This window comes from Lampetra fluviatilis, chromosome 9 (assembly GCF_964198595.1).
Source record: "Lampetra fluviatilis chromosome 9, kcLamFluv1.1, whole genome shotgun sequence".
NCBI lineage: Eukaryota > Metazoa > Chordata > Hyperoartia > Petromyzontiformes > Petromyzontidae > Lampetra > Lampetra fluviatilis.
The window spans coordinates 3,968,667-3,984,937 of NC_136283.1; the positions used below are offsets into that span (position 1 = coordinate 3,968,667).

Consider the following 16,271-nt stretch of genomic DNA (forward strand, 5'->3'; position numbering starts at 1 on the left):
TTCGGTGGCGGCGAATCATCATTTCAAAAGAGGTGTGCCCCAGAGTGGTGCTGTGCGAGACGAGGTCGCGTCTGAATCCACCACGATGTTGACCCGGGCAGGCAGAGCGCGTCCGACGCAGACGCAGCCGCCGCTGCTGCTGCTGCTGCCCGCAGTGCTGGTTGTGGTGCTGCTGGTGGTGCCAGTCGGTGGCACACAGGATGGAGGAGGAGGAGAGTGCCACGCCGCTTTCGACCTCTACTTCGTACTGGACAAGTAAGAGTGGGAACTCGCGGGAGAGGAGGGGCGGGCGGGTGTCAGCAGTTTGGGTGCGTTGAAGTTCTTCAGCACCGGCAGTTTTAAATCGTGCCAGATTGAAACGTCGTTTGGTAAGAACTGGTTTGTTTTGTGTGTGTTCGTTTGTTGCCCTTGCCCCGCACCTCCGACTACCACGGTTGGATAGTACGGTGCGGAAGAAGTTCAATATGCACAGTGCATGGATACCGTGCGTAGCGAACCTGGGAGGTGCGGTGGAGGGACAACAAACTGCACACACAAATTAAACACACAAACTGTACACACAAACTAAACACACAAACTAAACACACAAACTAAACACACAAACGAAACACACAAACTAAACACACAAACTAAACACACAAACTAAACACACAAACTAAACACACAAACTATACACACAAACTAAACACGCAAACTAAACACGCAAACTGAACACACAAACTAAACACACAAACTGTACACACAAACTAAACACACAAACTAAACACACAAACTGAACACACAAACTAAACACACAAACTAAACACACAAACTAAACACACAAACTAAACACACAAACTGAACACACAAACTAAACACACAAACTAAACACACAAACTGAATACACAAACTAAACACACAAACTGTACACACAAACTAAACACACAAACTAAACACACAAACTGAATACACAAACTAAACACACAAACTAAACACACAAACTAAACACACAAACTAAACACACAAACTGAACACACAAACTAAACACACAAACTAAACACACAAACTGAACACACAAACTAAACACACAAACTGTACACACAAACTAAACACACAAACTAAACACACAAACTAAACACACAAACTAAACACACAAACTAAACACACAAACTAAACACACAAACTGAACACACAAACTAAACACACAAACTAAACACACAAACTGAATACACAAACTAAACACACAAACTAAACACACAAACTAAACACACAAACTAAACACACAAATTAAACACACAAACTAAACACACAAACTAAACACACAAACTAAACACGCAAACTAAACACGCAAACTAAACACACAAACTAAACACACAAACTGTACACACAAACTAAACACACAAACTAAACACACAAACTAAACACACAAACTAAACACACAAACTAAACATACAAACTGAACACACAAACTAAACACACAAACTAAACACACAAACTGAACACACAAACTAAACACACAAACCAAACACACAAACTAAACACGCAAATTAAACACACAAACTAAACACACAAACTAAACACACAAACTAAACACGCAAACTAAACACGCAAACTAAACACACAAACTAAACACACAAACTGTACACACAAACTAAACACACAAACTAAACACACAAACTGAACACACAAACTAAACACACAAACTATACACACAAACTAAACACACAAACTGTACACACAAACTAAACACACAAACTAAACACACAAACTAAACACACAAACTAAACATACAAACTGAACACACAAACTAAACACACAAACTAAACACACAAACTGAACACACAAACTAAACACACAAACTAAACACACAAACTAAACACACAAACTAAACACACAAACTAAACACACAAACCAAACACACAAACTAAACACACAAACAAACTGAACACACAAACAAAGCGCAGTTCTAAACTAACGAATTTTCGCATTGGAGACAAAGGAAACGACACCTCGGAATAGTGTTAAACTTGTCAAACAGTCTTTGACTTACGAACACCCGACTTACGAACACCCGACTTACGAACATCCGACTTACGAACAATCGCAACTTACGAACGAGCTTCCACGAGATATCGATGTTTTTGTTTAACATTGACTTGCAAACGGGAACTCGGACTGAGGAACAATTCTGTTTAGCGGGGCGATCTTCCGCGAGATGTAATAAGTCAGGAACTTTATTTATCCTGGATAATTCCTGGTGAGTGTGTGTCTCTGTGTGTGGGGAGCGGTGGTGTAGTGGTTAGCGCGCTGTGCTATAAACTTGACGCGCCGGGTTCGATTCCCGCTCACGACCAACACCAGTGACAATTATCTAAGTGGGTCCTGGGCCTCCTCTAGGTCGACTCTGCCTCAAATGAGTACCCGGTGCGGTGTATGGTAAACATCGCCACGAGGGAGTCAAAGGCGGCCAGGCATGGTGCTGGCCACCCACCCCCTCGTGTGTTGTGCCGGCCTTCATAGGTGCTACAAAGGCTATACAGGGGATCGTTGTTGTGCATGGTGTGCTCATTTGTCGGGACTTATTGCGTCCTTCCCGACATACAAGCCAGCATCAGGACTCAAAGAAAGTTAAAATAAAACCGATTTATTTTTCGATTTATGTTACTTAATGTTCGTCTTTTATTGCAATATTGAATACAAATTTAGACTATTTCTTAGTCATGAGTTTAACAATGCTTCCATTTTTTGTTGAACCGTAACACTGGCCGTATGTTCGTTTAAAAACGGTGCAGTTTCATGTTCCGACTTACGAACATGCACACTTACGAATGGTGCGTAAGTCAAGGACTTGTTTATACATAGGAGCCGTGGTTTGCGTGTTTTGGCAGGACTTTGTTAAAAGGTGGCTTCTTGTTGTTGTTACTGCTGCTGATGATGATGAGCATAGTAATACACCTCTGGTAGCGGTGGCACATTGGTTCGCGCACCGCTCTCTGAGGGGCCGTCCATAAATGACGTCACGCACCTAGGGGGGGGGGGGGTTAGACATTTGTGACGATGTGTGACGACGGGGGGGGCGGGGGTGAGAAATGTGACGTCACATCAAAATGCGCAATTTTAAATAAATATAGACAACACGTTCTACTTAATGAAATTACTTTTTTAATAAATGTTTTCTCCTACAACATCAGTTTGCAGCGCCACATTAAATACGTACTACAATGACAATAGTTTAAAGCGATTTGAAACATGTTTTTTTTTTTTGGGGGGGGGGCAGAGCTTTGTGACGTCATATTTGAGGGGGGGGTCTGACTTTTTGTGACGCCGTGTGACGAAGGGGGAGGGGGGGGCAAAAATCGTCCATAATCGCGTGACGTCATTTATGGACGGCCCCTTATATTTATATCGGTCGACTCAGCGTTTTCAATGAGTTTCTGGTGCCAGTCGTGTGTGGGCATCGACACGGAGGAGACGTGGTGCCGGACCACCGCAGTTTGCCGTTCAATGCGTTGTCCCAGGTCTTTATAGACGCTCGCTCACAAGAACGTTTGCCCCGACAGTCTCTCTGTAAGCTGGGCTGCCCCTAAGGGGGGAGGGGGATTATTACATCCGTCATGTATGCACATTTGTTGAACTTCTCTCGCACCGTACGTAGCCGACCGTGTTACTCGGAGGTGCGGGGGGAGGGAAGGACAACACACGAAACACTAAAACGCAGTCCTAAAGAAATTCGTTTAAACATCTAGATGATTTAAAAGTCCATGGCTCCAGTGGCTTCCTAATATCGGGCGGAAGAGCGTTCCAGACGGCCGCAGAAGCGCGTCTGAAAGCGACCGCGATGCATGTGACCGTCTTTGTTCGACGGTGATAGCCAAACGCTGCTTCTGAGTGCGCCTGGTGGTTTGTGCTCTTTGAGCAGATCGTCAAGGTGTTGTGGGTCACTTGTGGCAAGCACTTTGTGTGCAATGAGCACGACCTTTTAGCTTATTAGTTCGGCGGCCGGAAGCCACGGCAACTCGGCGACACAGTGACGTCGACGTGCTGCCCCCCCCCCCCAATGCTTTGGGACCCCCCCAATGCGCGTGGCCCCCCAATGCGAGGGGCCCGGGCCCCCACCCCAATGCGCCCCCCTCCCCTCACCGATGCTTTTGGACTCCTCAATGCGCGTGGCCCCCCAATGCGAGGGCCCCGGTTCCCCCCCAATGCCCGCCCCCCCCCCAATGCGCGGGGCCCAGGGTGATCGCCCCGATTTGCCTTACCCCTAAGAGGCACGGCTCTGCGTGGTCACAGCACTAATCTCTCCTGCATCTCGCCGCCGGAAACGCCCCTCCTCTCGGGGCTCGCGGGCTCAGCCAGAGGGGGGTTTGAGCCCAATTTGTGAGAGAGGGCGGATCGCAGCGGCCGATTTGCCTTCGAATGCAGAGCTCCCTCGAACGCCGATTTTTCGAGAGGAAAATAGCTGTCAACAGGTCGGAATTGTGTTAAGTCGCCCGAATGAGCAAATCTGAGAGGTGGTTTGATAAGACACACGTGCCCTAAGGGTATGCCTTCCAACAAAGTGTTGGTACCATACTTCATACTCATCGGTATTAGAAAAACAAGTTTTGCTGGCTGGCTGGCTGACTGGCTGGGAGGGGCGGACAAACGGTCACGTCCAAATGACGTACGGGTTGCTAGTTCCTATCAAGAATTAAAAAAAAACACGACGAGTCAGCATCATCCAAGGGTCGGAATCTTTAAGGTCCACATTTCCGTAGTTGTATTTTCTTCTTGTACGAAGCCAACACGCATCCCCCTACATCTCTTCTCTCGTCACCCAACCCCCTTCCCATTGCGATCCGCCTCGATTCCCTTCTCAGAGACAACAGATAAGAGATGACATCTACGGTAGAACGGTCCCTCTGGCTAATCACTGCGATTCCATTACCCCTAACATTAGCTGCTCACTGTGTGCCAGTGTGTAACGCGGCCACACTTATCCATGCCACGACTTACAATCCTCGTTTATTTTGCCGATGCAGTATTCGGTTTGGCTCCGTGTGCCGCGGGCTCTTCCAGTGAGTGCTAAGCTGTCCAGTCGACTCACGCTCGTGGGCTTTTCGCCGCAACCTCGTGCACAATAACAAGTTTCATGCTCGTGTTACCGGCTGGATTGCTACGTGTGTGTGTGTATTTGAGGGGGAGCGGTAGTGTAGCGGTTAGCGCTACGCTGCGCTATGAACCTGGCGACCCGGGTTCGATTCCCGCTAACGGCCAACACCAATGACGATTATCTGAACCGGTCCTGGGCCTCCCCTAGGTCGACTCAGCCTGAAATGAGTACCTGGTGCGGTGTGTAAACATCGCCACTGGGGAGACAAAGGCGGTCGGGCGTGGTGCTGGCCACCCACCCCCTCGTTCGTGTACCGTTCCGGCCTTCATAGGTGCTCGCTAACAGCACTTGCCCCTACAGTCTGTTAAGGCTATACGGGGGATCTTTATCTTTATTTCACATAGGGTTTAAATCATGGCTAAATGTAACGCGGCATTTACAGCCTGACTCGCTGAGATGCGTAAATGTCCATCGGTCTGGCTGCGTGACACTTCTTGCCACCTGAGACATTGCAGGCTTGTGGCCAGTGTGGAGCGCGTGCCCGGGAGGCCGTTGTGTGCAAGGATTTAATGCTCTCCAGCTAAAGGTTCAACGTGTTCATGCATTAGCTCTGTCCGTCCGTAACAGGAGGGGCACTATAACTCTCGTGAAAATGATCCAATACGAAGCAATGCGCAGTAAAGTTGGCTTTCTATTAGGCACTTTAGCCTTATTGAAAACCGGCCACTTTGTTCCAAGGGCTTGTTGGAAACATTGGAGGACCCAAACGAGAGCACCAAAGGGCTATTTGCAAATGTGCAAACGTGTTTTTCCCGAGCAGCCATCCGTCGTCGGCTTTCGCGCGCCGCAGGCTGAACACATCCGACGACGAGCGCTCGTTGATCAGGAGTCACGGGTAATGCACGTCGCGTGACGCGTGACGTTTGTGCCGCGCGGTTTTCCTGACTCGGAGCGGGCCCCCCACTTCTCGTCGGCAGATCGGGGAGCGTGGGGATGCACTGGAATGAAATCTACGACTTCGTCAGAGAGCTCACGGAAAAGTTTGTCAGGTGCGTGAACAAAAAAAAATCGGGAATAACGATAACCGCAAAAATAATAATAAAATGTTTCAACATTGCCTACTCACTCTTACATTTTTTCCCGGTCCACCGTACATGTGTCGTAAGCTTGCTCCGTCGACTTGATCCGTAGGATGGTTGCAACAATTGTCGTCAGCAGACCCTCTGCCCCGAGGACGGTCGTTGTTAAATGACGTGGGCACACCCATCGCTCCCCCCGGGGCATCTGATTCCCACGCCGTGTTCTGTCTGGTCCCAGCCCTTTTGTGTCCTCAAGCAAAACTTAATTGCAGCTGCGCAGTGCTCTCTCTCTCGACCTGTACGCTTCCGGTTACAACACAATTAAAGGAGGCAATGTGGTGTTAACTTGTTCACCACCATATTTGGAGACCTACTGGTGCAATGTTCTTGTATGGATATAATAAAGTTCAGCTCGAGTTCATTGCTGTGCTGTACTGCTATGCTCTCCTTCACCAAAACGGAAACTGACCGGCATGGTGAGCTATGGGTCATACAACCCCTGCGGCAAGCACGGTGTGGGGAAGCCCCCCGAAATGCAGCAGTAGATTGGATAAAGAGCTCTCCACATTTTACAACGCGGTTCATACTTGTCGGTGTCTCCATTGCGTTTGTGCTGCCTGAAGGCGAACGCTGTGGGCATCGCGGTGAACCGGTTGTTGCAAACGAACTCCTCGCGTGGTTTTTGTTTCGCCCGCCCCTCCTCCACACAGCCCGATGATGCGATTGTCATACATCGTGTTCTCCTCCAAGAGTTACGTCATCATGGAATTGACATCCGACAGGTACATTTCTGTGGTTTTTGGTCCGCCGTGTTTTTTTATTTTGCGTCCTTGAGTCACGGACTATGGTTGTGCACGTCAGCGGTGCGCCCGGATATTTATGTACTTCAGCAACCAACGAACACAGATATAACAGTTCACAGATTTTTTTTTAGTGGTGGATTACAAAAAAATAAACTACTTAAAAAAACCTAATGTGACAATTCCACTAAAAACACTACATCTTCATCACAAATAATGTTGTGCCACACACTACAAACGTAACGACTTATCGCGGACATTGAGAGAGTTTCCAAAAGTTGTGAGTAACTTAAACACACGCACTTATATTTAAAAATTCGAATGAAAGCTCGTGCTCTTTCGAAGAGATTGCTACACGGACATGTGGCTTATAAATAAAACAGCAACGTTAGGTCAGTGTGACTTTTCTTTTTTTACTTTACATTTTTATTCCAAAAGCAACATCGTTGCCCCGCGCACCTCTCACTAAACAATACGTTCAGAGCGGCAGTCCGTGCAGAGTCCCCAATACTCGCTCACGCTGCCTCGTCACTCCGTCACTCCGGCACGAGCTTCCCGTCGTCTTTAGTACGCAGCGATCTCCGTTGCTGCTAACGATCTGCGGACGATCATGCCGCACGCCGCCGTGCGTCTTTGCTCCAGAATGTGCCGTTGAATATTCGACGGATTGTTTGCTAATCTGGCCGGCGAGGTTGTGTGCGGAGTTTTAGAGGGTGCTGATAGCCAATCGAGATCCTGATTGGGGATGAAAATTCAGGCCTTCTATAACATCCAGGGTTAATAAAAATGAGTAACTACTTTGTGGAACGTTGACAGTGTTCGTTCGGTGGACAGTTGTTGTTTTTTTTCCTGCCATAGTAACGTGGAACACTCAAACAAGTTAATTGTTTTTTTACCCTTTTATCTGGCAACAAAACTGACATATTTTTTTACAAGGAGTCATGTTTGCATTGACCGCAATACCTGCGGTCGGAATGCAAACAAAAAACACAACTGACAATGTATGCACTGTCCTTGAAATTGATTGGTCCACACCCGAGACAGCTTTCCTTAGAGCCTAGTCTCACATGGTGTTGGACCAGATGACACCAAAAGGCGCACAACTCAAAGACAATGCACCATCAGAGTATGAGAGCTCGGGGTAAGTATTTACACCATTGGAACCTCATTTGCCAATAGCAAAATATGATAATTGGTTTTTTACTCTTTTATCTGGCAACAAAACGGACACCTTTTTTTCCAACAAGTATTAGGGGGGATTAGTGGCAGAGTGGTTGCCGCCACTGCGCTATGAGCCCGGTGACCTGAGTTTGATTCCCAGCCAAAGCAGATGTCAGTTGTAAGTTATTGACGAACCGTTCCTGCCCTCCCTCTCGACCCTCCCCCAACCCGCACTGACCAGCGTGGTGAAGAATGTTGAAAACAAAAATATAATAACATTTTAGCCCATCAGGTTATCGGCCTTCCCACCAAATATGTTTAAGCCACATTAGTTTTAGGAAGACCAACTCTCTGAACTTCATAATTGTCATTAGCAGAGCTTGGCTTGTTCGACAAAAGCACATTTGTTGGCCGATGTTATACGACAAGAGTCATCTTCAGACAACGTGGAGGTCATTCACCGCATGGTAGTAAATGAACGCACGCACGCACGCACACGCGCTTGTACGGTATGTTTATGTATCACGTTAAACCTTTGTACCTTCTCCCATGGGCCCCCGTGCAGAGAAAAGATTAAAAAGGGTTTGGAGGACTTGAAAAATGTACAACCAACCGGAGACACTTACATGCACGAGGGCATCAACGAGGTATGGCGAGCGCGCCCCACGTGCTCACGCTTGTGCAATCTGGGATGGTATCGGGGGCACATTTGCAATGTGTTTCCTGTTGACTGCTGGGAAGTTACATCGTTAAGGCAACCTCACAGTCAAAATGAAAATAAATCATCCTTACGTATGTAGTAGGTACGTATCCTACGTTGAACTTCTTTCACAACAACCGTGCTCAAAGGAGATGTGGGGACTGCGTGATGATTAGCTATAGTTTTCGTAAACGTGGCTTCTGTATGGAATGCCACGTCCCTCTTTCTCGTTGGGTCCTCGGTAATTGAGGTTATTTTGCTGCTAAAGATGTCCTACGTGACATGCCACTTCGTTGAGCTGTCATTAGTTGCCAGGTCGCTTCTGAAAAAAAAGCTAAATAGCTCGGTGGACTTTACCTGGAAATATACCCCAAAAAAATGTGTATATATTTTTCGAATTGTTTATTTACCCGTCCAATACTTGGCACTCTTATCGTGTCTTTGAATTGTTTGTTGTTGTAACGTTCTGACCTGCCCCTACTGGACATCTGTGAAAAGAAGAGCTTGATATCTCACCGGAATCCTGCAGAATAAATAAATATTCTGATTCTGTGCCCAGCTGGTTGGCGTTCACCTCTGGACGGTGGCACAATTCTTGCAGCCACCCCGGCATCTCTGTTAGGGCATAACCAGATTGCACCCGGGTCACAGTGATACATTGCAAACATTTACGCTGTATATTTAAGACTCAAGATTCATGCAGCAAAAAAATAATATTTCACTTAAAATAACTGCGTTTTCCTTTCATCTCTCAGGCAATCGTACAAATTGAGGGTGAACAACAGAAAGGTATGGGTTTTTTTTATGAAGGTGCTTGTACCACATCTCTGATTAATTGCTCTTTCACGGGGTTTTTTTTAGAACTTCAAAATAAGCCATTCATTATTGTTACATTTGATGGCCCATGTTTATAACCCACTTCCATTAAAATTGATTTTAACTCGTAGCCGTCGCCGCTGAACAATCCATTTTGATATTTCAATGAAAAACAAATTAACCGTAAAAGCTTCACCCTTGAGCTGCCGAGATTCATCTCTCCAATTCCATGAAGGTTTGAACGGAAACGACTGTGGTGAACATATTGTTAGATCCATTGCTTCTCGGTGCCATAAACAATATCGTCCAATGGTGCTTTGAAATTGGCACATCACATCGTCGTTCATTGCAGATGCTTAAAATGCAATTTCCGTCAAGTCATTCACAAAGCCAACATCCGCTATTTCTTTATCATATGGATGCAGCGATCAGCTTGCAATCGGAAGGTTGCAATATCAAATTCTGGTTGGCGGGATTGAGTAAGACCATCATCTGCATCATCCCTATGGAGTCGATTAAATAAGTACTGCGCAGTGGGGAAGTCAACGGGGATGTTTCACGGATAGACCCACCCTCTGTCGCAGAAATGTGGAATTCCCATTACTGCCTCAGGGTCTGTGAACAGGAAATGAGCACCACGAGAAACCACATTTGCTTTAAGAAATTTATATTATTTGACTTAGGACATCTGCCCTTTGATTGCGTCCGATGAAGCCCGTGCCGTCCGCGCTTGTGTCCTCGCCAGGGAGAAGAGTGTCGAGTGTGATTGTATCCCTCACCGATGGAGACCTCGTTGAAAACCTCTTTCCCTACGCGAAGAAATCGGTAATATGATTCGTCGCCGGGGCGTGGGGAACAAAGCCTGCATTTTTACCCTCACCTCGCACGAACCGATGTTGTACTGCTTTCAGGATGAAAACATTTTTCGCCCTGATTTCATGTCTTGAGATCAAATAAAACCATCACTTCTGCGCTCCGGTTTCTGCTCGCGTGAGGCCACTTTCCTAGAATTCTCAGCCCCGAGCGCGCTCCCGGTACTCCCTCCGCATTCCACCGCCGCCGCCGCCGCCGCTTGCCGCCCTCCTTGAACGAATCTCCAAGAATTCCACGAAAAAAGCCAAAGCCATTCACGGATGTTGTAGCGGTGGCTACTCGCACAGTCTTGGCCTGTGTGACTGGAGGGTGACGAGAAACCGTTGTGTATCACTGTCACATTGGGCCGAACCCCAAACTATGAGGCAAAGAGGTGCACACGTAGCGGAGTTAGTTTCACGTTCCTCTTACCGATGAATGTTCATGGCATGAGTGGAGGCTAAGGTTTGTCGCGTAAACAAAACGTGCCAATGAGTTACTACTTCAGCCCACCGGCGTGTTGGAGAGTAAATCCACAACATTTGCAACCTGAGCACTGTGACGTTTCGCTGGTAATTACATCCAAAGCTTACCGGTTGGTTGCGGCAGGTGGTGGCGGGGTTAACGACACATTTACGCTGACGCGGCGACCTCACCCGAAATCCTTTATTAGGAAGGCTATCGTCGATTGTTCCGTCTCGACGTGCGAATCGTGGAAAAAACAAGGCTTTGGTACGCTGACGTTGGAAACGAAGACAATGTTCCACTTTGGGCTTGAAAACAGAAAACAAGAGACATCTGTTACAGCTTTGTTTGAAGTTTTTCTGTTTGAACAAATGTGAAGCCAGCTGTGTTTAATTAATAGAGATCACGTCTGGCAAAGCGATGCAACACCCTACCAGGGTTTATCGCGCAGAAAGGTTCAATAACATTGTTTACTTTTCTCTTGTTTATGTCGTCTGGGGCAATGCCTCTTTTCTTCTGTGCGTGATGGAGGGCTAAGGATTTGAATAACAAAGTTGTGACTCTCAATTCATAATTTTCTTTCAGGCTGACAGGGCAAGGTCGGTTGGAGCCTCTGTCTATGCCGTTGGCGTAAAAGATTTTAAGTATGAACAGGTAAATAATTTCTATTGTTGATATTATTATGTATATCTTGTTGTGTAACACACACACACATGTATGTTGTCTTTGAGAACTAATTTATTTCATTACACTTGATAATTTACTACTATAACGACCCAATAATGTCTGTGTGTCCCGCGCGTGACGTCACTCCACATGAGGCCAACCCCCACAGGTGACGTCCTCCAAATGGACACCCCTCCCCCCTCCATTAATAATAACTAGCGGCTGACGTCACTCCACATGGGGGGGGGGGGAGGCGCCTCCTCCCCCCTCCTCGGCGTCAACTTACAACCGTCACTACAAAGGCAGAACCCTCACGTCACGCGATCTCCGCTATTGAGACATATAAGTAAAAAGGACGTCATCATGAACAAGGGTTTATAACCTTTCAATGAAATAAGTCAGTGTCACCGCGGCCTTACAAATTCAACACGAATTGATGCAATGAATATCACGTCGCGGTCTGCTTTTCGTTTGCAAGTTTCAGATTTACTGCAATACACTCATCCTTGGAAGGGCAAAAGGCTCGTGTATAAATATTATTAAAGTCACTGGTCTTGTTATTAAAGAGTTTTTTCTTTCATTTTAAAATACTGCACACCCGTTAGTGACTAGTGATATCTGAACCAGGCCTGGGTCCCTACCCTTCACAAATACGCAATGAATGAGTTGGTGAAGTATGGTTAAACCACCTTGACCGAGAGGGAGGCCTTCATCCAGCAGTGGATTTTAAAAAGGCTCTAATTAGTTTTTTTTTCTTCGTAATTTATCATTTGGAGGCCATCCCACCTGCATAGGCAGCAGTGAGATCAACACAACCAGCAGGGAAGAAAAAAAGTCGAAATATATTTTCTTTTAAAAACCCCCAACAAAACTATCACACAATGAAACGCATTTCTACAAAACGCTGTCGTGTACAGAATACCACTCCTCCACGCGCATCGCCCCTGTCATTGATAACGAACACTCTACCCTTTGCCTCCTTTGCGTGCTCCGAGCATGCGAGCACCTCGATTCAAGTTTTAACAACTACGCCCCCCCCCCACCCATCTGTCACAGCTCGCCGTGATCGCAGACAGCAAGGAACATGTGTTTCCAGTCAACGGGGGCTTCAGCGCCCTGCGAAACATCATCAACTCCGTGAGTGCCTCTCTGCGTTCTCGCGAGCCGTGCGAGCGTGCGCCGTCGACGCTACGAGACCGACATCTGTCAGCGAGCAACCGTGCGGCTCTCTGAAGGGGAGCGGTGGTGGAGTGGTTAGCGGCACCGAGTTCCATTCCCGCTCGTGGCCAAGACCGGCGACGATTATCTGAATCAGTCCTGGGCCTCTCCTAGGTCGACTCAGCCTTAAACGAGTACCCGCTGCGGTGTGTAAAATGTCACCTGATAGGGAGACAAAGGCGGCCGGGCGTGGTGCTGGACCCCCACTCCCCCCCCCCTGGTGGATCTTTGCCATTGTCTCCCTAAGGTTTCACGTGCAGGCGCTCAACGTATCGTTGCATCGCGATGGCCATGAGAGATGGTGACGGCTGGGTGGGGAAGGCCTTCATCCAGCAGTGGATGGGTCATGCTTCGATTTGCTGCTGCTGATGATGATGATGTTAAAATGGGGATGTTAAATGGATGCACTTATTTATACACAAAGACATTTGTGTATGCACCTGAGCCTTGCTTTCACCGGCTCTGCTGTGGCAGTTTTGTTTTAAATTCACAGGCAGTCTCCGGCTTACGACGGTCCGATGCACAATTGCTACGTTTATATAGAACATCAGCAAGTGATGTCGCCACCGTTTTTCCCTGTCTATGGGGAAATCGCAGTCCGATTTCCGACGACGGGGTTTCCAGGAACGCATTGCGACGTCGTGAAAGTGGGGACCGCCTGTGTATATCTTTATCTAAAAGCTACTGTTTTTGCTTGAACAGGTAAGGCCTATTGATCGAAATAGCTCTTTTTGCAAATGATAGCTCAACAAAGTGGCTTATCAAGTGGAAATGTATAGCAGCCAAATACTCGAAACGCACGTTTCTGACTATGGTGGGAAACTCCAAATATACAGCAGGCGTCAGGGTCGGGATGGAACCTACGACCTCCTGTATACCAGGCGAGGTAGTTAACATCTCCTAGCCACCGTGGCGATAGATATATATACCCCCGAGAAATGTGGTGTCCTTTCTATCTACATTGGGTATCTCGGTGCGATTGTTCTATGAAAAGTGAGTGAATGAAAGCAAAGCAAGTAGCTAAATGAGTGTGCACTCGGGTAGATAAATGGATCAACATGCCGCGTGTGCCTGTCAGAGTGCGCTGATTAAAGAGGGAAGCCACGAGTGGTGATGAAGCTGGTGTTTTTGCAACAAAGCAGACTAATGCTGAATAGAGCTCACGCGCCTACATTCCGACGAAACTTACTTCTCAGAATGATTTTACATTCGTGGAAAATAAAGTGCAGGGCCTAAATTAAGGCGCCCTGGAGAGACATTCGCAGAATTGTGGCTCGATTTATTTAAAGCTACTCAAACGAGACGGGCTTTGAGGGAATGTTTATAGAATTGGGAAATTAATGCAACGTAAAAAAAATTACAGCCAGTACATTTGTAAGCTTTCTTTTTTATGCACACAGCGCCTTTACTTGTTTAAAAGAAAAACAGTCTCCGAGGGTTAGCACAAAAATGATATACATTATATTTGTTCAGCACGGTAGGCTACGTACGGTTCGACATACGTACATGACATGCAAACTAGAGTAAAAGCAAAATCAGTTTTGTAAAAGTGCAAGGAATTTTTTTCTATTTATTTTTTTGTTGTTGCAAAATATCCTCGTGCAGATGTATGTGATGCTGCTGCTTCGTGAGTTGTTGTCGTGCGGCCGCTCTGCTGTTGGGGTCGTGCCGGTGTTGGCGCGACGTTTGACAACGACATCACTGATCGTTTTGCTTCACCACGATCTGGGGGGCCAGCGGGCGGGCGGAGGGGGGGGGGCTAACTTCCCTTTTCCAAGCACATCTTCATGGAAGTGCATTTTCCAGTCGAGTTCAGTTCCCGAAGAGACCGCCACCGGCTCGCGTGGCGCGAAACGTCGGACGTCGCGTCGGAGAGAGGGAGATAGAGAGATTTGAGTGTGCGCCAGAGGTCGCAAACGGGGTTTGATTCCTTACCCGTACCCGGCCGCACCAGGGTCGCAATCGGGTACCCGTACCCGTACCCGGCCGTACCCGTACCCTACCCGTACCCGGCTGGGTACGGGTAGGGTACGGGTATCGGGTACCTGATTGCGACCTCTGGGATGAAGCCATGTTGCAGGCGTGGGTGGGTTGATTCTAGGAACTTGAATTGTGAGAAGAGACAAGACGTTGGGAAATGAGTGACAAACGGTGACTCACCAGTGACTCACGGCCTACCCGTACCCGGCCGCACCAGGGTCGCAAACGGCTACCCGTACCCGTACCCAGCTGGGTACGGGTAGCCGGGTATCGGGTAGGGTACGGGTATCGGGTACCCGGTTACGACCTCTGGTGTGTGCTGTGAAAGGGGAGGGGGGGCAAGCGTGTGGGGAGGGGGGGGGGCTCCGTTGACGCCCCACATAAATTATGTAAGCAGCTTTTACCCACGCACGGTGAGAAGCGCTCGCCTCCCAATCGTAAACGGCCGACGGCGCAGAAATTGCAGCGCTCGGATGTCCGCCGTGCCCCCCCTCCCTCCCTCCCTCCCCGCCGCGAATCCGTGACACGCTCACCCACGCGTGTGATGGTGCTCTGTATCCCCCCACCCCCTTTAGATCCTGAAGAAGTCATGCACCGGGATCACATCCGTCGACCCATCGAGCATCTGCATCGGAGGTACGTGTGCTCGCCCCCCCCCCCGCCCCCCCCCCCACCCCCCCGCCCCCCCTCCCCCGCCCGCCGTGTGTGCGTCCACGCCAACGTCGCTCTTTAACGTCACTGGAAATGCAACGGAGCAAACGCCGCCCGATGCAATTTGAAGGGCTTGTCCCCCCCCTCCCCACCCCCAAAGCCCTCACCACCGCAACAATGCTCTGAACTCGTTTCTGCTGCTGCTGCCCCGGCTGCGTTCGTTGTTGTCGGTGTTGCTTTTTTTTTAGACTTGCAAAGGTGCCTCAGCCTGGCTGTACGAGCCTAGGTCAGGGGGTCGGCGTCATCAAGGAACCACCGTCCTTGTATTTACCAACACAGTGCATTGTGGCTCTTGAAATATTGAGGGATTTTTTTCTTTTTCTTGAAATATTGAGGGCTTTTTTTGTTTTACCGATTAAAAAAAAAATGGCTCTTCTTGTTATTTTAATTGCTGACCCCTGGCCTAGGCCATTAATGCCGGACCCTAATAATACTATTTGTGTCTTAGTCTCGCTCTATGAGCCTCGGAAATAAACACTGAACCTCCGACGAGTCTTGTTGCTCTATCTTTGGGCTGTGCTGCACCGTCGCTTTCTCCGCTCTCCAATGATTTCCTTCCCCAAATCCCCCCTCCCTCCACCTCCCACCCTTCCCACCTATACCAGCGTGTGTTTTTTCCTTGATTGTTGTAAAGTCTCTTGAGACGCAACGGCATTTAGGCGATTTATAAATTGAAACTGTCGTTGTTATTTCATGAGATGTCGTTTTACTTGTACTGTGTGGAACTGAGAAATGTCACCAACGTGTCACGG

The 16,271-nt window shown here is 47.9% G+C and overlaps 1 protein-coding gene across 1 annotated transcript in view; it reads left to right on the plus strand.

Moving 5' to 3' along the window:
- The window catches only part of LOC144934134 (anthrax toxin receptor 1-like), a 66,104-nt gene continuing 49,833 nt past the window's right edge, over window positions 1-16,271 (plus strand). The window contains exons 1-9 of the mRNA XM_078859597.1: window positions 1-255; window positions 6,049-6,120; window positions 6,861-6,932; window positions 8,677-8,758; window positions 9,567-9,600; window positions 10,373-10,452; window positions 11,530-11,598; window positions 12,667-12,747; window positions 15,384-15,444. Coding sequence (XP_078715723.1) covers window positions 86-255; window positions 6,049-6,120; window positions 6,861-6,932; window positions 8,677-8,758; window positions 9,567-9,600; window positions 10,373-10,452; window positions 11,530-11,598; window positions 12,667-12,747; window positions 15,384-15,444 — 721 coding nt within the window. The 5' untranslated portion in view covers window positions 1-85. The remainder of the gene's footprint in view (window positions 256-6,048; window positions 6,121-6,860; window positions 6,933-8,676; window positions 8,759-9,566; window positions 9,601-10,372; window positions 10,453-11,529; window positions 11,599-12,666; window positions 12,748-15,383; window positions 15,445-16,271) is intronic.